Source organism: Salvelinus alpinus, chromosome 8 (genome assembly GCF_045679555.1).
Source record: "Salvelinus alpinus chromosome 8, SLU_Salpinus.1, whole genome shotgun sequence".
Lineage (NCBI taxonomy): Eukaryota > Metazoa > Chordata > Actinopteri > Salmoniformes > Salmonidae > Salvelinus > Salvelinus alpinus.
The window spans coordinates 80,043,601-80,067,721 of NC_092093.1; the positions used below are offsets into that span (position 1 = coordinate 80,043,601).

Sequence of the window (24,121 nt, forward strand, 5' to 3'; positions counted from 1 at the left end):
CCGACTTCAACTGTATATGTAGCTAGCTAGTCTACTGGTGCCAAAATATGACTGCAGCGTGTCAGCAAATATAATTTAGGTTTCCCCTATTTATGTAAGGCAAATAAACTTAGTTGTTTTCTGCTTTCATCTGTGTCTGGTGTAAGCTAGTATCTGGCTAGCAAGGTCTTCAGCCAGCAAGAAACAAAAGTGGGTTGCCCAAAACTCTGATGTAGACATCATTATATTAAGGGACATGCCTAACTGAAAATGAATACAAACTTTTTGACATCATTGACAGTCTGTATATATGTATTCAAAAGTGCTGCTACCTCACCCTGTGACATTTCAACGGAAGTTGTCTAATCTGAACTAACAACTAGCTTGATATACAGTGCTGACAATTCCATTTGGGCTCGCTAGCAAAATTATACAGCTAACATTTTGTCAATATTGATGCTGTTACAATAACCAAACACATAATTTGTGAAACCGTGATGTATGACAGGATTGGATGTTGCATGCAATTTCAATGTTGTTTGAGTTGCTTTGCGTATCAGCAAATTTGCTTGAGATAATCTCACTGCAACACTGCTCACTGCGTCCATGTTGCTTGACATAAGCGTTATTAAAGAACCGCCAGTCAAAGACCTTTCATCAAATAGATTTGCTCACCTCCTGCGACCTCTCTCCTCCGTCATCTCTCGCGTCCTTTAGAAAAAGGTCAAAGTTAATCGAGGAGAGTTGGCGAGGAGAGTGAACGTGGATGGAAATGCACTTGCTTGAAATGAGATGGTCCTTCTCCACTCACACATCATTAGGCAAATTACTGTTAGAGGGGTCGATTCCAAAATAAATGTTTAAAGTGAGTTGTGTATGTTTTTCTCCTCTTACAAAACAAAAGTTGATTCGAAGGGGGTGTGGCAGATTTGAAAACTTTTCTGCGTTAGGAAACTTGTGAGTATCCTCAATGAAAGATGGCTATCGAGGAAGGGAGGACACTCGTTTGTTTGCCTACTAATGAACTGATACAATTCTCGACCACTCAACCACAAATCGGTTTCTGGGTCATGGAGGAGAGGACAGAGGATGGAGGATGCTATTTTGCCCAAATGAGAAAACCCCAAGGTGAGCTCCACACTGATTCGGCCTACTACAGTAGCTCCCCGCCCCTTCAATCTGTCTTTTCAGACTTCCTGGTAGTTTGACATGAGAGAAAAAGTATTTTCTATCTGGAAGAAATATTGTGTAATGTTCTAGTCACTCAAAAGGCTATTTTGCATGATTGTTAAGGACTTTTAAAAATAACGGTTCATTGATCAAGGCATGGGTAAGGATAACCAACGCTTCTTCAGTGTGTGATGGGATAGTCTTTCTAGCTATTTGTTAAACCGCCAAAGGAGCTCTGTCGGCACATGCATGGAGATGTTTGCTAATAGGCTAATTTGTAGGCACAAGTGGTTTATAATGCATACAGGCAGAGACTCCGCTGCATCCAAATATTTAATCTGGAATGTACACTTGGTTGCTGATGTGGAAAGCACACCATGCCCCCTACATTAGCTAAAATAAAGCAAAAGGTTTTAGCAATATGCAAAACGTTGATACAATGATACCTGTGCTATGCATGGTAATATACCTTTGTTTTATATGATTTATGTGGTTTTAAATCATAATTTAAAGGCATATTATACATAGCTGAAAATTATATTTTAATGGTTCTATTTTTACTGGTTCATATCCCTATGGTCCTTGGTCAAAGCAGTGCATTTGGTACGTAGCCTCTCTGTGTGGGCGCTCATACTAATACTGTGAATCAGTCATCCTTCCCTTCACTATTAGCATTTTATTCATGGTTGTTATTTTCAAAATTCCCAACTGACCTTTTTATCAATATGGCACCTTTAATGAGACAGTGCCTCTGAGCATACATCAAGATGACACACGCAGACACGCACGCCCACACGCTCAGACACACGTTCACTTACCTGGCCTACTTTGGCATTTTCACACACAAAGCTCTCGTAAGGGATGGCTAGTTCAGGGGGAAACTCATTGACATCCAGTACATGAACGGTGACAGCCACTCTACTGGTCAGCACTGGGCTATCTGAAGAGTCAAAATCACACAATAAACAACAATGAACAGTTATAAACGTTTCTAATGAGTTTCATTGTGCTTGCCTGTGGGATAGTACATTAATGAAGAGACAAAACTGTGTAAGAGACAATTCCCCATTGATTTTACAACCCTGACATCATGTGGTTGTAATATGCACTGCAGTCTTAGAATTGGCAAATGGTAAAATGATGACTACACACGGCCACCCGGGTGTATCCGCCCGCATGTTGATTCTGTCCATCCACACCAGATCATGACATGCAGGTTATTAAGATATCAAAACCCCAAGGCTTAAAAATGGAACAAAACAAACAACTTTACAGTTAACGAAAATGTACGCTTAATCCAGTATAATCTAATGTATGGAATGCGTTATACAAGTATTATACAATTTATTAAACAATTCACAAATGTTACAGCATAATTCTAGAGTCATGTCTTAAGTGTAAAACTAAATATGACTCAATGAACCATGCATTCTGGGAATGCCATGAAGCCCAAAAATTATGGGAGGAGTTAGAAAATTGGGTGTTAGAAGTATTACAATGTAAATTAACTTTTAATCATCTGTCTGCATATTTCACAACATGTCATATGAGGGTGCAGTGATACTTTTTATTTAACTAGGCAAATCAGTTCAGAACAAATTCTTATTTTCAATGGCGGCCTAGGAACAGTGGGTTAACTGCCTTGTTCAGGGGCAGAACGACAGATTTTTACCTTGTCAGCTCAGGGATTCGATCTTGCAACCTTTCGGTTACTAGTCCAACGCTCTAACCACTAATAGGCTACCTGCTGCCCATATAACCGATGGGTTGGACGATACTCTTCTCTTTAATTATCTTGAAAAAACGTATACTTAACTTCAAATCAATCAATCCTCCATCATTAAGACAATGTAAAAATCATATACTTCATTATCTAAATATTGGGTGACGGAGAGGAACAAAATGGTGCAATTTGAGGACATGTGGGGAAGAGTAGTGCAGGCAATGGATATAGGGGTGAGAACAGGTATATCTGAGCAGGTGTTTGTATGTATCTGTATGTTGTCTATTGGGGGCATATCTACATGACCAAAAGTATTCGGTCAGCTGTTCGTCGAACATCTCATTCCAAAATCACGGTCATTAATATCGAGTTGGTCCCCCTTTGCTGCTATAACAGCCTTCCCACTCTTCTGGGAAGGCTTTCCAATAGATGTTGGAACATTGCTGCGGGGACATGCATCATTCAGACACAAGAGCGTTAGTGAGGTCGGGCACTGATGTTGGGCGATTAGGCCTGGCTCGTGGTCGGCGTTCCAATTCATCCCAAACGTGTTTGATGGAGTTGAGGTCAGGGCTCTGTGCATGCCAGTCAAGTTCTTCCACACCGATCTTGACAAACTATTTCTGTATGGACCTCACTTTGTGCATGGGGGCATTGTCTTGCTGAAACAGGGGAGGGGGCTTCCCCAAACAGTTGCCACAAAGTTGGAAGCACTGAATCGTTTAGAATGTCATTGTATGCTGTAGCATTAAGATTTCCCTTCACTGTAACTAAGGGGCCTAGCCCGAACCATGAAAAACAGCCCCAGACCATTATTCCTCCTGCACCAAACTTTACAGTTGCCACTATGCATTGGGGCAGGTAGAGTGCTCCTGCCATCCGCCACACCCAGATTTGTCCGTCGGACTGCCAGATGGTGAAGCGTCATTCATCACTCCAGGCATCACGTTTCCACTGTTCCAGAGTCCAATGGTAGTGAGCTTTACACCACTCAAGCCGGTGCTTGGCATTGCTCATGGTGATCTGAGGCTTGTGTGCGACTGCTCAGCCACAGAAACCCATTTCATGAATCTCCCAACAAAACAGTTATTGTGCCGACATTGCTTCTAGTAGCAGTTTGGAACACTGTGCGCTTCAGCGCTCGGCGGTCCCGTTCTGTGAGCTTTTGTGGCCGACCCACTTCGCAGTGGAGCCATTGTTGCTCCTAGAAGTTTCCACTTCACAATAACAGCACTTACAGTTTACCGGGGCAGTTCTAGCAGCATGTATGTGTAAATTTAATGTGCAGCGCTGGCGCACACACAACGTGATCATTGTGGTTTACGTGTAAGTTCTCAGATGCCTGTCAATGCATTGGAAAATAATATATGAAGACAGTATCTTTTAAAGGGGCAATCAGCAGTTTCTAAATCAATTGTTGGACTTATAAATGAATTTACATGTACCTATTGATTGTTGAAGAATACAGCTTATAAGTGCCTCATGAGCCTAGTTCAACTGCCATACCCCATCAGAACAACTAATATAGGCTTGTTTTACTCCATTGTTTGTAAACAAAGTCAATGCAAACAAACACCATATAGCCTCAAAACATGGTTAAAACTATTATTTTGATATCATGTAAGGTCAGTCCTTTCATCCATATCACTGTCTATGCATTTGAGAGTGGTTACATTTCTCCAGCCCCATCCCTCAGATTTTTACTGAACAAGGGTGGGGAAGAATGCTTTGTTATTGTTTCTACTGCTGATTGCCTCTTTACATAAATCTGTTCCTTCAGGGAATCTAAAAACAGAAGACTCTATTCCATGAACAATAGACACAGCATGACTGAAGGTTGATAGCTATACTTGAACTCATTATTTGCGTAAAGATTGTTCAAACGATTCTACCTCTGAATTCTCTTATGCCAGTTTAAACTGCTTTTACCAGAATATGTGCTTTTTATACAACATTTCTATACAGCTGGGGCAACATTTTTTTGTAGTGCGAGGCAGACGTGAAGGTAGACTTGATGGTTATGAAGTGGGGGGATAGGCTAAGCTTTGCAGTGGAGGCTTATAGGGATGGGTGCGTTGAATGGTGGATGGCCCTCCTCCCCTCCTCGGGGGAATCAGAGATTTACATTTACATTACATTTAAGTCATTTAGCAGACGCTCTTATCCAGAGCGACTTACAAATTGGTGCATTCACCTTATGATATCCAGTGGAACAACCACTTTACAATAGTGCATCTAACTCTTTTAAGGGGGGGGGATTAGAAGGATTACTTTATCCTATCCTAGGTATTCCTTAAAGAGGTGGGGTTTCAGGTGTCTCCGGAAGGCGGTGATTGACTCCGCTGACCTGGCGTCGTGAGGGAGTTTGTTCCACCATTGGGGTGCCAGAGCAGCGAACAGTTTTGACTGGGCTGAGCGGGAACTGTACTTCCTCAGAGGTAGGGAGGCGAGCAGGCCAGAGGTGGATGAACGCAGTGCCCTTGTTTGGGTGTAGGGCCTGATCAGAGCCTGAAGGTACGGAGGTGCCGTTCCCCTCACAGCTCCGTAGGCAAGCACCATGGTCTTGTAGCGGATGCGAGCTTCAACTGGAAGCCAGTGGAGAGAGCGGAGGAGCGGGGTGACGTGAGAGAACTTGGGAAAGTTGAACACCAGACGGGCTGCGGCGTTCTGGATGAGTTGTAGGGGTTTAATGGCACAGGCAGGGAGCCCAGCCAACAGCGAGTTGCAGTAATCCAGACGGGAGATGACAAGTGCCTGGATTAGGACCTGCGCCGCTTCCTGCGTGAGGCAGGGTCGTACTCTGCGAATGTTGTAGAGCATGAACCTACAGGAACGGGTCACCGCCTTGATGTTAGTTGAGAACGACAGGGTGTTGTCCAGGATCACGCCAAGGTTCTTAGCACTCTGGGAGGAGGACACAATGGAGTTGTCAACCGTGATGGCGAGATCATGGAACGGGCAGTCCTTCCCCGGGAGGAAGAGCAGCTCCGTCTTGCCGAGGTTCAGCTTGAGGTGGTGATCCGTCATCCACACTGATATGTCTGCCAGACATGCAGAGATGCGATTCACCACCTGGTTATCAGAGGGGGGAAAGGAGAAGATTAATTGTGTGTCGTCTGCATAGCAATGATAGGAGAGACCATGTGAGGATATGACAGAGCCAAGTGACTTGGTGTATAGCGAGAATAGGAGAGGGCCTAGAACAGAGCCCTGGGGGACACCAGTGGTGAGAGCACGTGGTGCGGAGACAGATTCTCGCCACGCCACCTGGTAGGAGCGACCTGTCAGGTAGGACGCAATCCAAGCGTGGGCCGCGCCGGAGATGCCCAGCTCGGAGAGGGTGGAGAGGAGGATCTGATGGTTCACAGTATCAAAGGCAGCCGATAGGTCTAGAAGGATGAGAGCAGAGGAGAGAGAGTTAGCTTTAGCAGTGCGGAGCGCCTCCGTGACACAGAGAAGAGCAGTCTCAGTTGAATGACTAGTCTTGAAACCTGACTGATTTGGATCAAGAAGGTCATTCTGAGAGAGATAGCAGGAGAGCTGGCCAAGGACGGCACGTTCAAGAGTTTTGGAGAGAAAAGAAAGAAGGGATACTGGTCTGTAGTTGTTGACATCGGAGGGATCGAGTGTAGGTTTTTTCAGAAGGGGTGCAACTCTCGCTCTCTTGAAGACGGAAGGGACGTAGCCAGCGGTCAAGGATGAGTTGATGAGCGAGGTGAGGTAAGGGAGAAGGTCTCCGGAAATGGTCTGGAGAAGAGAGGAGGGGATAGGGTCAAGCGGGCAGTTGTTGGGCGGCCGGCCGTCACAAGACGCGAGATTTCATCTGGAGAGAGAGGGGAGAAAGAGGTCAAAGCACAGGGTAGGGCAGTGTGAGCAGAACCAGCGGTGTCGTTTGACTTAGCAAACGAGGATCGGATGTCGTCGACCTTCTTTTCAAAATGGTTGACGAAGTCATCAGCAGAGAGGGAGGAGGGGGGAGGAGGGGGAGGAGGATTCAGGAGGGAGGAGAAGGTGGCAAAGAGCTTCCTAGGGTTAGAGGCAGATGCTTGGAATTTAGAGTGGTAGAAATTGGCTTTAGCAGCAGAGACAGAAGAGGAGAATGTAGAGAGGAGGGAGTGAAAGGATGCCAGGTCCGCTGAGAGATGCAGCTAAGGCTCAGCTAGAGACCTGTGTGTGACCTTGATGGAAAAAGCAATCTTCTTCACTGAAGGAAAAATGACACTGAGTACGAGATTTGCTTCTCTCTCTGATCGCACCGACCGCCACCACTAACACTCATACTCCGCTGGCAGAAATTGTGGACATTTCATCTCTCCGTCCCTGTGATCTTTTTATCTGTCAAGGGTTTTCTCTTGGCCCTCTTTGACCCAGAACATTGAGCAACGGAATCATCAAAATAGAATGAACAAAACATATTTTGAGAATTATGTCTATTAAAGACTATTTCTATGAGAGGTGAATTGTATCCTTTCAGGAAGCAAGAGTTGTAAGGCCTTTTGTATTGTAAACTATATTTACAATCAAATAGAGGTCGCTAAATAATATAAATAAATGGTATTTATATCATTCATGGAACTGCAAGGGAAACCTCATTCTATCCAATTTGGTGAATGGTTCTTTCACTTTAGCACGTGACACAATGGTTTCCCCACTAGATGGTGCAATAGTTTAGTTGTTAAAATCAATGTAGTAATAAGAATAAGAATAAGAATAATAACTTTATTTCAAAAGCGCTTGTCAATACAAGGAACAAAGTGCTTCACATCATAAAATAATTTAAAAAAAAGTACTAACAAAGATACATAGACAGAAGGAAAGAGAAGGAAAAAAGATAGCTAATTAAAATCATACATTGGAATCACACATTAAAAGCATCTTTAAAAGTGTGTCTACAGTAGGGATTTAAAAAGAGGCACTGAATCTGCAAGCCTGATCTCCTCTGACAGACCATCCAAAGTCTGGGGCCTTAATGGCAAATGCCTAGTCTCCTTTCATTTCAACCTAGACTTTGGAATGGTCAACAGTGCGTCCTGGCTCGACAGTGCGCCCTGCGTCCTGGCTCGTAGGGAGATACAATATCTGAGATATAGGATGGGGCTAAACCAAGCCAAGCCTTAAATATTAATCAAATGTAAAATCTATTCTAAAAGGGACTGGTAATAGGTGTAGATACGCAAAAATAGGTGTGATATGGTTACATTTTCTGGTGCCTGTTATAAGCTTTAGCATTTTGAACTAACTGTAGACGATGGAGAGATTTCTGACTGAGACATGTACACAAAGAGTTACAGAAATCTAAGCGTGGGGAAATAAAAGCATGTATAACATCAGGATTTTAACCCTTGATCTCTAGATAGTACAATTATCTACCATTCCCTCTTGTATAGTAGAAGAGCATTGCTAGGAAATACTTGCAGCAATCCCCACAAAATAAGTTAGGCTATATTCGCTCTCTCTCTCTCTCGTAAAAAGTTATGCTTTGGTTCATTCAACCAATTCCCTTAAGTTTTTCTGATATCAAATAATGAATTTGACAGATCAATGTGATTTAAAAAAATATATAATTTGAGTAAAAGCTTCTAAATTGCTTTCAACATCTCATGTGCATTCACATAGCAGTGGGTGCAATGTATTGGCAGCAGCCTATCTGAAGAGTTGGGGTCGTGACTTTCAGTTTGAGCTCCAACTGTTTTGATCCCTACATTCATTTGTGTGGGGGGGGGGGGGGGGGGGGCTTAACTGTTTTGCATGTTATTTTGGCATTAATTCGTTTCACATATCAGTTTGTAATCAATGTAAAGAAATATATAATTGAGAGAATAAAGCCACATACAAACATGGTCTCTTTTTTGTTTTCTTGAGTAAGGCAGCTCCAAAATGCAGGTGTTTCAGCCTAGCTCAGTGCTTTCTGTGGTGATGTGGCAAGCCAGCAGAAAATACGGAGAATTGCACCGTGATTGGCTCAGTGTTCTGTCACTCATGAGGACACTATGTCACCGTCAAGTCTAAGGGTAGAGATAAAGAATTCAAGCCCCTTGTGTGCTGCCATAAAGTTACATTAGAAGTGCCCAATGAAGAAGGCTCAAGGTCATTAGCCACAGATAAAATTACGGCAAATCACTTTATACTGTATCACCAGTAGCATTGATTGGACTGATCATGCCAATATCATACTGTTGGGCGGCAGGTAGCCTAGTGGTTAGAGTGTTGGACTAGTAACTGAAAGGTTGCAAGATCAAATCCCCAAGCTGGCAAGGTAAAAATCTGTCGTTCTGCCCCTGAACAATGCAGTTAACCCACTGTTCCTAGGCCATCATTGAAAATAAGAATTTGTTCTTAACTGACTTCCCTAGTTATAATAAAAAAAATCTTAGCTAGCAGTCATCATCATGAATAAAGTCAACAATCTACTGGGAAATCCTTTTTAATCCTTGTCATAGGAAGAGAAATAATGAAGAGAAATTATACATAAAATTGGTGCTCATCAGCCATTGGACAAAAACATTCCACAACAAGTTGGAAATCGCAAATTCAACAATGAGTGGTTTAAAAGGAATCAGTGGCTAACTGCAAGCATTGCAATGCAATAATTAGCCTGCTATTTAATGGAGTGGCTGTGTGGTCACAAGTCTAAGATTAAGGGTTGATGTTCCTAGTTTAAAATGATAAACATTTAACATTGGCCATCATGAAGCATGATTTTTGCCGCTCGCAAAACAACTTAACTTGGAACTGCAAAATCTGACTTTTGTGAGTTCAAGAAAACTGGGAACTCAGGAAAAATGAGCTCTGAACTTTCATCCAACTCAGAATCGGGAACTCGGGCCCCTTTCTAGAGCTACGACCTGAAGATCACTGACATGATTCAACCTTTTTTTTTTGGAGTTCCCAGTTGTCTTGAAAGCACCATAAATCTAGAGAATTCCAGACTTTGATGACAAAGTTTAATGACAAAATTTGCACAACAAGGTGAGTCCAAAAGTGTCTTGTATGCTGCTGCACAAATTATGCAATATGCCAGGGAGATATGTGTACTGTAGCTAAGAAAGTAATACTATGTGTATGTTGTGTAGTAAGCTGTTAGTAACCCATGTGCCTCACCCTAATCATTTGGTCTATTTTCACCTCTTAATTTTGCCTACTGTTCTGACTTGGTGGTGCACATGTAGCCTATAACCTGTTTTCGAGAAATGTAATCATCAAATATTGTAAGAGCTTTCATTTTCTGCTTATATGCCCCCTTTATTTATCCTACGTTCTGACTTGGTGTACAGGGAGAACAATCTAAGAACGGCCCATGTTCTGAATTCTGTCGCTGTACATTTTAAAAGTGCTGAACAAATAGTTATATTGACTACGTCCATCCTAGCTCGCTCATTAATGTCTTAATTGAAATTACTGATTGCCTCTTATCCGCTTGTTGTCCCCTTATGTCATAGTTTGTACATCTCAATGTCAGCCATATAAGCTATGTTAAAAAAAACGCTGAAATAACTGTTTTTCTGCCAGACAAGGCTCCGCTGATAGGCAGGTGTAGCAGTGGTAAGGTGTTGGGATTGTTGTTGGGACTCTGCTGTTGTGACAGCTTTATGTAGGCCCTAACAGTTTGTGGGCACGGTTTGTCACCATTATAGTGCAATTAAAACCTCTTAAATGTCCACCTAAAATGACATACCGAAATCTAACTGCCTGTAGCTCAGGATCTGAAGCAAGGATATGCATTTTCTTGATACCATTTGAAAGAAACACTTTGAAGTTTGTGGAAATGTGAAATTAATGTAGGATAATATAGGACATTAGATCTGGTAAAAGATAATACAAAGAAAAGTACATGCATCTTCTTTCTTTTTTCCCCCCCATCATCTTTGAAATGCAAGAGAAAGCGTCCCGCTCAACCGTCCCATTCACCGATCCATTAGACATTAATGTATTGTTTAGTGTTGTGTTGTGTAGTGGCTTTTCTGGCATGCATCCCACATATAATTGTTTTTGTCCCACCAAGATTTGCATGCTAAAATCGCCACTCAGCGTGAGAGTGAATATCCCTCCAGGTAATGTGGTCTGATTTTGAAACATTCGGTTATTTTTCTGATTGTTGTGCACAATAGAAATTAACGGGAAATAATATATCGTTCCATTTTGGAGTCACTTTTATTGTAAATAAGAATATAATTAGTGATGGGGAAATTAAGCTTCCTGAAGCATTGAGCATTTCCAGCCAATTGTGTCGAAAAAAGTTAATTACTCTAGGATTTGATCAACACAGTGTACACTAGTGGCCACTGCTGGTCCCAGAAATGTAGAACAGACAAATTATTATAGATGACGTCGCACATGCCATAGTGTAGCCTTTTTGTCTTCTACCGAAACCAATACCAAACCAATCAAGTGGTTGTTAGTCGAAATTAAGCTTCAGACGTCAGTGTTCACGTGCTTCTGATAAAGCGAAACAAGCATCAGCACACTGCTTTGAAATAAACTGCTTAGCGATTTCAACACATGCCTCTGAGCTCTGGTATCAAATCACGAAATATATTACAGTGCCTTGCAAACGTATTTATCCTCCTTGGCGTTTTCTTATTTTGCTGCATTACAACCTGTCATTTAAATTGATTTTTATTTGGATTTCATGTAATTGACATACACAAAATCGTCAAAATTGGTCAAATGAAATGAAAAAAAAAACGTTTAAAAAAATATCAATTTTTAAAAGCCGGAAAAGTAGGTGCGTGCATATGTATTCACCCCTTTGCTATCAAGCCCCTAAATAAGATCTGCTGCAACCAATTACCTTCAGAGGTCACATAATTAGTTAAATAAAGTCCACCTGTATGCAATCTAAGTGTTACATGATCTGTCACATGATCTCAGTATATATACACCTGTTCTGAAAGGCCTCAGAGTCTGCAACACCACTATGCAAGGCACATCACCAAGCAAGCGGCACTATGAAGGTCAATGAGCTCTCCAAACAGGTCAGGGACAAAGTTGTGGGTCAGGTCTGGGTTATAAAAAAATATCAGAAACTTTGAACATCCCACGGAGCACCATTAAATCCATTATTAAAAATGGAAAGAATATGGCACCATAACAAACCTGCCAAGAGAGGGCCGCACACCAAAATTCAGGTAAGGAGGGCATTAATCAAAGAGGCAACAAAGAGACCAGAGATACCCCTGAAGGAGCTGCAAAGCTCCACAGTGGAGATTGGTGTATCTGTCCACTTTAAGCTGTACACTCCACAGAGCAGGGCTTTATGGAAGACTGGCCAGAAAAAAAGCCATTGCTTAAAGAAAAAAATAAGCAAACACGTTTGGTGTTCGCCAAAAGGCATGTGGGAGACTCCCCAAATATGTGGAAGAAGGTACTCTGGTCAGATGAGACTACAATTGAGCTTTTGGCCATCAAGGAAAAGGTTATGTCTGGTGCAAACCCAACACCTCTCATCACCCCAAGAACACCATCCCAACAGTGAATCATGGTGGTGGCAGCATCATGCTGTGGGGATGTTTTTCAACAGCAAGGACTGGGAAACTGGTCAGAATTGAAAGAATGATGGATAGTGCTAAATATAGGGAAATTCTTGAGGGAAACCTGTTTCAGTCTTCCAGAGATTTGAGACTGGGACGGAGGTTCACCTTCCAGCAGGACAATGACCCTAAGCATTCTGCTAAAGCAACACTCGAGTGGTTTAAGGGGAAACGTTTAAATGTCTTGGAATGGCCTAGTCAAAGCCCAGACCTCAATCCAATTGAGAATCTGTGGTATGACTTGAAGATTGCTCTACACCAGCGGAACCCACCCAACTTGAAGGAGCTGGAGCAGTTTTGCCTTGAATAATGGGCAAAATCCCCAGTGGCTAGATGTGCCAAGCTTATAGAGACATACCCCAAGAGACTTGCAGCTGTAATTGCTGCAAAAGGTGGCTTTGGGGGGTGAATAGTTATGCATGCTCAAGTTCTGTTTTTTTGTCTTATTTATTTTTGTTTCACAATAAAAACTATTTTGCATCTTAAAAGTGGTAAGCATGTTGTGTAAATCAAATGATACAAACCCACAGAAATTCCAGGTTGTAAGGCAACAAAATAGGAAAAATGCCAAGGGGGTGAATACTTTCGCAAGCCACTGTATGTTTCTGAACAGTTCTACATGAATGTGGAAGGTACCATGATTACAGATAATCATGAACGAATCATGAATAATGATGAGTGAGAAAGTTAGATTGTCATAGATATCTTTATGCTAACCTCCCCTGCTATTGGTAATGGTGAGAGGTTAGCATGTTTTGGGGGTATAATCTTTGTGCATCTCACTTACTTGGGACTTTTTGCACCCATTACTGAAATGGTTGCTACAGTTTAGATGTTTAAGGTAGTCCCATATCTTCCCAACCCTGGCAGTGATTCTGTATGCAGGTTATGGTTAGTAAAAATTCTAAACATTAGATTTCCCCACTCTGGCTGGATTTCAATAGGAAGTACACATCATGTGACTTGCAGGTCTGAAACTTGAGTTTAATGCCCCTGTGTTAGGGTTGAACTAGACCCTCAAAATAAGGACTTATTAAATGTGTTGTACTGTATAATTACATTTTAATGACAGTATATTCACCTAGGATCTGACTTGGGAGTAGACAACAGCAAGAATTTGAAATGAATGAAACAACCATATCTTTGTCACTAGCAAACCCAGTCACGGGTGGTACTGGTAACTCTAAAATATATAAATAAGGCTTAAAACCCAACACAGGGCTATTCAATTCCGGTCCTGGAGGGCCAAAACATTTCTGCTTTTGGATTTTTATATGGTTCTTCAGAAACCCTAAAATGGTTCCCCTATGGCGTCGATCTCAAGAACCATATTTGGTTACAACTTGCACCTTTATTGTGTTGAGCCAAATTAAAAGTTTTAACTTCACTGTCCAAATAAATACGTAGGGTAGTGTAATAATGTGTTATGAGTATTAGCATGGTTGGCCCCCCCAACACAATTTTAATCCACAATGTGTGAATATAACAAAAGAGAACAACATCTAAAACATCTAAAAACATTACAATCACTGATTCACATGATGAGTATGACGGCCTGAGCCCCTTATCCCTCCAACCCTCCAGCTCTCTATCCCCCCCCCTTCCTCCACTCACTCCAGAAACAGGAATTAGCATTTCACCCCCACCCAACACGACCTTGAGGGGAAGTGACTAATTCTAGTTTCCAAGGCGATAAAAGCAGCTCAACTTTTAATGGCCCTTATTTCACAGTCCGTCCTAATGAGAATACAGCGTGAGTAATTTTGATTGAGCACCAGCCTGCCTCCCAGATAATGACTTTGATGGCTCTTAGCAAATTTGATGACTTGATGACGATGGATTTGCTTATTTCTACGGATATTTGCTTCACTTTCCTTCATAAAAAACGATTTATTCTGATAGAATGTCTTGAAATCACAGTGAAATCACAGTGATGTAAATTAACTCTTAAATCAACAGTGCAGGGCTCTCCATCATGCATATATTTGACTTTACAGAACCTCTTTTTTTGTGACGTGACTGAAAACAGACAATTTCTTCATCATCGTCAATATAAGATGATTCAAACAAGAAAACTCAGATCCTAAAATGCTTTAGTCATGAAAGGAACACCATTACTTGAAGGCAGTGAAAATGTATAGAGGGTAACGAATGAAGAGTCAGACAGAGAGAGTTTAAGAGACAGTTAAGATGGACACGCCAGAGGAGACAATGTCCTGATGAAATACGCTCCAGAGGAGCCATCATGCTTTACGGTCACCCATAAACGACTCACACAAAATGGGATTGACTTGATTAAATCCACCTTAAATTCGTCACATAGATAACAATAGAGAAAGGCAACAGTGACACCTACATGAATCACGATCAATCTGTTGTCATCATACTTACTAAGTTTGGTGGCCACAATGGTGATATTGTGCTGGGCGATACTCTCTCTGTCCAGGAGTTCGTTAGTGGAAATCGTTCCCTCCACCGGATCAATGTCAAAGTAGCTGTCCAGGTCACTTTTCCAGTCAATGGAATACCTAATAAAAAGTTTGGTAAATTAGGTAATTTCCCACATGTACAAGAGGGTAGCAAAGAATGGATTTCCCTATGGGCAAATATATAGAATTTGTTGTAATACAGTGGCTTGCAAAAGTATTCACCCCCTTGGCATTTTTCCTATTTTGTTGCATTACAACCTGGAATTAAAATAGATTTTTGGGGGGTTTGTATCATTTGATTTACACAACATGCCTACCACTTTGAAGATGCACATTTGTTTTGTGAAACAAATGAGAAATAATACTAAAAACAGAACTTGAGCATGCATAACTTCCCCCCCCCCCCCAATACTTTGTAGAGCCACCTTTTGCAGCGATTACAGCTGCAAGACTCTTGGGGTATGTCTCTATAAGCTTGGCACATCTAGCCACTGGGGTTTTTGCCCATTCTTCAAGACAAAACTGCTCCAGCTCCTTCAAGTTGGATGGGTTCCGCTGGTGTAGAGCAATCTTTAAGTCATACCACAGATTCTCAATTGGATTGAGGTTTGGGCTTTGACTAGGCCATTCCAAGACATTTAAACGTTTCCCCTTAAACCACTTGAGTGTTACTTTAGCAGTATGCTTAGGGTCATTGTCCTGCTGGAAGGTGAAACTCCATCCCAGTCTCAAATTTCTGGAAGACTGAAACAGGTTTCCCTCAAGAATTTCCCTGTATTTAGCGCCATCCATCATTCCTTCAATTCTGACCAGTTTCCCAGTCCCTGACGATTAAAATCATCACCACAGCATGATGCTGCCACCACCATGCTTCACTGTGGGGATAGGGTTCTCGGGGTGATGAAAGGTTTTGTGTTTACGCCAAACATAGCATTTTCCTTGATGGCCAAAACGCTAAATTTTAGTCTCATCTGACCAGAGTACCTTCTACCATATGTTGGGGAGTCTCCCACATGCCTTTTGGCGAACACCAAACATGTTTGCTTATTTTTCTGGCCACTCTTTCGTAAAGCCCAGCTCTGTGGAGTGTACAGCTTAAAGTGGTCCTATGAACAGATGCTCCAATCTCCAAAGCTTTGCAGCTCCTTTGGGGTTATCTTTGGTCTCTTTGTTGCCTCTGATTAATGCCCTCCTTGCCTGGTCCGTGAGTTTTGCTGGGCAGACCTCTCTTGGCAGGTTTATTGTGGTGCCATATTCATTCCATTTTTAAATAATGGATTTAATGGTGCTCCGTGGGATGTTCAAAGTTTCTGATATTTTTATATAACCTAACCCTGATCTGTACCTCTCCACAAATTTGTCCCTGACCTGTTTGGAGAGCTCTTGGTCTTCATGGTGCCGCTTGCTTGGTGGTGCACCTTGCTTAGTGGTGTTGCAGACTCTGGGGCCTTTCAGAAAAGGTGTATATATTCTGAGATCATGTGCCATCTTAGATCGCACACAGGTGGACTTTATTTAACCAATTATTTGACTTCTGAAGGTAATTGGTTGCACCAAATCTTATTAAGGAGGCTTCATTGCAAGGGTGTGAATACATTTGCATGCACCACTTTTCAGTTTTTTCTTTTTTAGAATTTTTTAAACAAGTAATTTTTACAATTTTACATCACCAATTTGGACTATTTTGTGTATGTCCATTACATGAAATCCAAATAAAAATCAATTTAAATTACAGGTTGTGATGCAACAAAATAGGGAAAACGCCAAGGGGGTGAATACTTTTGCAAGGCACTGTATAGTGACCCAGGGTCTGCGTCCCAAATGGCAACCTATTCCCTATGCAATGCACTACTTTTGACCAGAGCCATATGGGCCCTGGTCAAAAGTATTGCACTTTTTAAGTACTAGTGTGCCATTTGGGACGCAGTTAATAATTATTTATTACTCATACACTAAGTGCATTTCTACAAAATGGGCTGTGGTAAGCAGCATATATCCCAATCGAGTAATAGGGGCACAGATATCTTGGTTTATGCTGACAAAATTATTTTCTAGAGTAACACAAATGCACTCAAGACAAGCAGCCTTTAAAAGAAACATTGCTCTAGAAACGTTCTTTGAATGAGGTTTAAGGGCAACTGAAAGCAGTGACATCGTTAAGACACACAACATTATAAGATGGATGCAAGCTGCATGTTCATTAAATGTTGGTCATATATTTTACTTTTCCTATGCTGGTAGCACAGCTCTGCAACAGCTTATAATAAGGCATTTCTGCCTGAATATTCATGATATCTGGTGTGTAGACCCTGAGATTCTGATCACTGAGGAACAGGTCAATGGTTAAAGCCCTGTCTCTCATATTTATGAGCGAGACACAATAACATGTTTTAGAGTCAACCATTAAAGAGACAGTGTAAAGTTCTAACCATATTCTTGGGGTTTTCTATTCAAATTCCCAGTTACTTTAGTGCTCTCTTTAACCTTGTTTAGTTGAAGGCCTTGAAGTAGACCTGATTTAGTAAGGACCGTCCAGTGTTACTTTCTTTGATTAATATTATACTACAACTCTGATTACAGGTTCAAATGTGTGAATGTTTATAAATCCATCCTTTGGGCCATATTTTTATGGTTTAATCTCAACCTGTCTCATCACTTTAGCTTTCTATTTATAAATGACCTCCCTTTTTGAAATGCTAGTTTTAAAATATCCTTTGTAATGGTTAGTATGAAAATATGCCATCCCTTCAAACTGAATTCTTATCATGTACCCACAAGACAAATCACCAGTCTTGTATTTTATATTAATATTTAAGTTTACAAGAAAAAATACCATCATGCTCTTGTCATGACATGGCCCTTTATGGGTGTAGACCATGCGTAACGATTGACTGCTATTGATATAAGATCTTCAGATCTTTAAGAGTGGATTCGGGAGATAGCCGCTCTATATAAACTAATGCTTCCGTGGTGGCCCAGGTTATTAATGGTTTAATTGTAGCATGGTTTAATTCAATCACGTAATCTATAAAATGTTAGGTAATCGACTTGAAAATAGCATGTCATCTCATTTAACCATAGTAGATACACAACACTCTTGTCTCATTTTAAAACACATATGCAAATATGAATCAATAAAAAATGCATCAACAGCTGTGCAACATCAATATACTTCATTGTGAATACCTAACATACGTTTGTAGTCAGTCAATGTAATATCTGATTGAACAAGAGAAGCAAAACAAAACTGAATTCCACTGCCATGAACAGATGGGATAGAATACAGTGCTTCAGTCCACGTTCTAGCACCATGGACAGCTCAACTCATAGTTTTGCACCATGGGCTTCTCTAGTCCCTTTCCAGGGCTATGGACAGCACTGCATACTTTTCAGAACCATGGACAGCTCTATACTGTTCAGTGCAATGCGCAACTCCACTAATTTCCAGCCAATTTGACACCACACTGGCGATGGACAGCGACATAGCACTGAATTCCGCATATCTATTAAGTGTTCACATCTGCTTAACTTTCTCTGTTCAACCCATTGGCATTGAAGTGTGGCCTGAGCCTCAAACTAGAGTAGTTGGAAAGACAACTCCTCACCACACCTACTCTTCTACTCTTTCACATATGTGTAGTCTGTCACAAAGAGAACTCAAAAGAGAAATCAAATTCGCCAATCATGACATTGGAACATATTTCCTTTCAATATTTCTCAGACATATTGGCTGTGCAGAAGAAGCTTGCACATAAACTGAACATAACATTCTGAAATAATGTGGACTGTGCAGTCAAGTATTTGTGTTGAAAACGGCACAAACTTACGTTCTCCTCCACAGCACAAACTAACGTTCGCCTCCATCGAGTCACTATTGAGAAGGCCATAAAGGCCTTCATTGTGACAGAGTATGATGGAGAAGCCTGAAAGTTTACAGCCAAGGCGAGGGCACTGGATGCTGCACCTCTTCCTTTCAGAATATAAAAAAAGGCTAAATAAATCAAATAAAAAATTAAAGATATTCGTGACCTCGTCATGTCAGAAAAGGTTGCACAAATGCAATCCCTCAAAGTCATCTGAACTTTAAGTTTATGTTTGGAGTAACTGTAAAATGCGGTATTCATGCCTGTTCTTCCCCCAGCTAGAGAGGCAAAACTCTAAAAGCGTGATTCGCTATGCATGGAAGGTCATTGGTACTATTGTTTTGGAGGCGAGAAAGCAAAGTCTCTTCTCTGATGGCATGAAAATGAGCAATGTCAACTGTGGAGTTGCTGAATAATTAAACACACTCAAGTCAAAGTGAAAAATCTAAACAAAAGAGAGCAAAGGCTTTTTGTTCTACAAATCTCTGCCTCGTCCATTCTATTGTCTTTTACAAGATTAAATATTCATATTAAAACAAATACTTTCTTGGATGCAACAGGCTATCTTTGCCATCTGTGTATTGTTCAACCCTTGAGTAGTACATATTGTGAAATCATCATTGTAGAACTAAAAAGCAATCTGTCGAAACAAAAATAACTAATAGACTCCAAGACAAATCACCCCTCGTAGTTTTTAAAACAATGCACTTTTTTTCCATCTGTGCCGGAACACTAAATTGCCAATACTATGCGCTGAGTATTATTTTAAATGCGCTTTGCAACGAGACCGAGAGAGAGTTTTGGGCTTTATATTTGTTGAGTAGTAGAATCAAATTAGTATTGTTCAGCTGTAACAAAAGTCCATGAGACCCAGAGTTAAGAACATAGTGGTACAGCACTACCAAAGGTCCTATAGTTACTCATCCTATTTTTTAAACCATAATTAAACTTGTAACTTTACTTGACAGGACTGGGTAACACAGAAAAAGAGCTAAAAATGGTTTGGGCTTTATTGTTGTTGAATCAGTTCAGTGTAGGCCTGGAACAAAGATTTTACAGTGCCACCAAGTGTCCTATACCAGGACTCTCCAACCCTCCTTCTGGAGAACTACCATCCTGTAGGTTTTCACTACAACCCTAATCTAGCGCACCTGATATTAATAATTAGCTGGATGATAAGCTAAATCAGGTTAGTTACAACTGCACTCCAGAAAAATGCTGGGTTGCAGGCTTTTGGGTCTGCTGGGTTATTGGTGCTGGATTACTGAGATATGACCCAGCAGGTCAGATCAGAAGACTGGAGGCGTAGTTTAGTAGGGGAGTGGCATTCAACAAGTTATTTTTTAGCTATCCATGAGAGTAAATGTCATTCCTATTCATCTATTCTATTGTAAAAGTATTATAGGTTAAAGTTTTTAAATGTGTTACTATTGTGTGACTGAAGCTTACAGAAGTGTATAACTTCCCAAAAGCCTTTGTGAATCCCATTGTTGTGAAAAATTAAGGTGGTATGCCCTACTATTAGTAATGGGTAACTGAAGCATTGACGTTTCCCAGACAATTGTGCCAAAAATAGGTTCACTGCTCAAAGCTTTGATCAACACATTGTACACCAGTGGCACCTGCTGGCCCAAATAATTTAGAGCAGCCAAATTACAAAAAATGTCACACGCTGAAGCACGGGCACAGACTAGCCTTTTTGTCTTCTACCGAAAACAAATACCAAACAAATCAGGTGGTTGTTCGACAAAATGAAGCTTCAGACATCATTGATCAAGTGCTTCTGATAAAGTGATACAGGCATCGGCACCCTGCTTTGAAGTAAACTGCTTAGCGATTTCAACGCATGTCTCAGAACTCCGGTATCAAACGTAACATCACTACTTATTACAATATCTAATAAATAATCAAAATATTATAGAATGTGAGAAAAAATATGGAACAATTGCATTTGCAGCATGTAAACTCAAAGATAATTCGTAAAAATCTAAATAACTTCCCAGATCTTCATTGTAAAGGGTTTAAGCACTGTTTCCCACACTTGTTCAATGAACCATAAACAATGAATGAACATGCACCTGTGGAATGGTCGTTAAGACACTAACAGCTTACAGACGGTAGGCAATTAAGGTCACAGTTATGAAAACTTAGGACACTAAAGAGGCCTTTTGACTGACTCTGAAAAACACCAAAAGAAAGATGCCCAGGGTCTTTGCTCATCTGCGTGAACGTGCCTTAGGCATGCTGCAAGGAGGCATGAGGACTGCAGATGTGGCCAGGGCAATAAATTGCAATGTCCGTACTGTGAGACACCTAAGACAGAGCTACAGGGAGACAGGATGGACAGCTGATCGTCCTCGCAGTGGCAGACCACGTGTAACAACACCTGCACAGGATCGGTACATCCGAACATCACACCTGCGGGACAGGTACAGGATGGCAACAACAACTGCCCGAGTTACACCAGAAATGCACAATCCCTCCATCAGTGCTCAGACTGTCCACAATAGGATGAGAGAGGCTGGACTGAGGGCTTGTAGGCCTGTTGTAAGGCAGGTCCTCACCAGAAACCACCGGTAACAACATCACCTATGGGCACAAACCCACCGTCGCTGGACCAGACAGGACTGGCAAAAAGTGCTCTTCACTGACGAGTCGCGGTTTTGTCTCACCAGGAGTGATGGTCGGATTCGCATTTATCATCAAAGGAATGAATGTTACACCAAGGCCTGTACTCTGGAGCGGGATCGATTTGGAGGTGGAGGGTCCATCATGGTCTGGGGCAGTGTGTCACAGCATCATCGGACTGAGCTTGTTGTCATTGCAGGCAATCTCAATGCTGTGCGTTACAGGGAAGATATCCTCCTCCCTCATGTGGTACCCTTCCTGCAGGCTCATCCTGACATGACCCTCCAGCATGACAATGCCACCAGTCATACTGCTCGTTCTGTGCGTGATTTTCTGCAAGACAGGAATGTCAGTGTTCTGCCATGGCCAATGAAGAGCCCGGATCTCAATCCCATTGATCAAGTCTGTGACCTGTTGGATTGAAGGTTGACGGCTAGGGCCATTCCCCACAGAAATGTCCAGGTACTTGCAGGTGCCTTGGTGGATTTTGACCTCCCCTTTGTTCAGGGACACATTATTCAATTTCTGTTAGTCACATGTCTGTGGAACTTGTTCAGTTGATGTCTCAGTTGTTGAGTCTTGTTGTGTAAATATTTGTATGAACATATTTTAAGTTTGCTGAAAAGAAACGCAGTTGACAGTGAGAGGATGTTTTTTTTTAGTTTTTGAGTTTACATTTACTCTCATGGGTGAAAGCCAATCCCCTAATAAGCCACACCTCCTGAAAATAACCCAAGGATTACATAACAAAAAACCCAGCTGCTAGGTCAACCCAGCATGAGAGTATAAAATATGCGACTGATGGTGAAATTTACCCATGTTTTGGTAATCCCAACAACCCAACATGTTGGGTTATTCACGCAATCCAACTGGCTTGGGAGTCTAAATAATCCAACATGTTAAGGCCACTACGTAAACAGCGCTTGATTACCAAATAACCCAAATAGTTTTAGCCTATAATTTTTTTAGAGTGTGGTTTTAAAGTAAAAACCGAATCAGGTTAGTTACAACTGGGGTTGTAGTAAACGCCTATGGGGAGGGTAGCTCTCCAGGAACAGGCTTGGAGAGCCCAGACCTATACTATTTTGCAATCTTTCCTTACCCTTAACCTCTTATGGCTGCAAGGGAAATTATTGAGTAGCCAGAAAAAAGGTGCCCATTTCAAACGGCCTCGTACTCAATTCTTGCTCGTACAATATGCATATTATTTATTACCTATTGGATATAAAACACCTTCTAGTTTCTAAAACAGGTTGTAATTATTGTCTCTAAGTGAAACATAACTCTTTTTACAGCCCATTTTCATGGAAAAAGTGCAGATTTTCCAAGAAGCTATGTACTCTCTGATCTAAGATACTCTCTATAAAAGGCCTTGGCGACTTGGGACTGTACAAACACGTCACTACATCTTCCCCTGGTTGTCTATGCGGCATCACGTGTTCAGATGAAATCAATAGGACGTTCACAGCCATTATCTCTGTCAGGGACTGTAAAGAGACACCTCTTTGAGTGATAAGTGCGCACTTTATAATTTTTTCTGGGCGCGAAGTAGGAACTGGACCGCGCTCCTGGAAAACACTCGTTATAGGTGCAATATGACCTCCAGCTTCGATTTTCTGTTGATACAGTTGTCACAAAATCATCCTAAAGTAGTGTTTTTTCAATATACTTTATATTAATATTATATGAAATTTATTCTGCGACTTTAGACGTGAATTGCGACGTCAAGAATTTTGTCAAGTACGGAGACGCGTTAGCATGGCATGGCCAGTGTGGTCATGGACTAATTCAACAGGGACATCGTTCGTTCTAGCGTCCAAATGAACACGGTTCTGACACAGAAAGGACCCTTTGGAGAACATTCTGATGGAAAATCAACTCAAAGATAAGGACCCATATTTGGGATGCTTTTTCATATATCTGTCGAACTGTGCTAATCGCATAGCGTTTGACTAGAATCAATGCTGCTGTGTGCTAGCTATTGTAGTAAGCTAATATAACGATATATTGTGTTTTCGCTGTAAGAACAACTTCAGAAATCGGAAATCAGTTGTCTGTATTCACAAGATCTAATTCGTCTTTCGATTAGCTATCCACCATATATTTTTCTAGTCAAATCTATGATTCTGATGTGAAATTAGAAGTAGATCGTTGGTGTCTGTTTTCGTCTGGCATACTGCCGTGCTTGATTTCTTACTGTAGCTATGATGGTAGCAGTAATGTAACAACTGATTTATATGGCTAAAATATGCATTTTTTTTGAACAAAACTATAGATGTATATTGTGTAACGATGTTATAGGACTGTCATCTGAGGGAGTTTTTTCTAGGTTATTTAGGTTAGTTCTAAGGTTAGTATAGGTTGGCTTTGCATGCTAGCTGCATGCTAGCTGCATGCTACCGGTGCTGTGAAAAATAAGTGTCTCTCTTTTTGTATTTGGTGGTGAGCTAACATCGAATATATGTGGTGTTTTCGCTGTAAAACATTTAAAGAATCTGAAATATTGTCTGTATTCACAAGATCTTGGTCTCTTTCATTAGCTATCCACCATATATTTCTCTGAAATGTTTTCTGAAGTGTAAATAAGGTCAGTTGACGTTGGTGTCTGTATTTTCTCTGGCTACTCCCGTGCGATTTCTTACTGTAACTATGATGGTAGCAGTAATGTAAAACTGGATTTATAGCTAAAATATGCATTTTTTTTGAACAAAAACATAGATTATATTGTGTAACATGTTATCAGGACTGTCATCTGAGGTAGTTTTTTCTAGGTTATTTAGGTATCGGTATCTAGGTTGA

At 41.2% G+C, this 24,121-nt stretch overlaps 1 protein-coding gene across 1 annotated transcript in view; it reads right to left on the reverse strand.

The window, feature by feature from the left end:
- Window positions 1-24,121, reverse strand: part of LOC139583761 (cadherin-12-like) — a 214,830-nt gene that overhangs the window by 20,209 nt on the left and 170,500 nt on the right. Inside the window, exons 8-9 of the mRNA XM_071415201.1 lie at window positions 14,794-14,930; window positions 1,968-2,089 (exon numbers count right to left, since the gene is read on the reverse strand). Of these exons, the coding sequence (XP_071271302.1) occupies window positions 1,968-2,089; window positions 14,794-14,930 (259 nt within the window). The remainder of the gene's footprint in view (window positions 1-1,967; window positions 2,090-14,793; window positions 14,931-24,121) is intronic.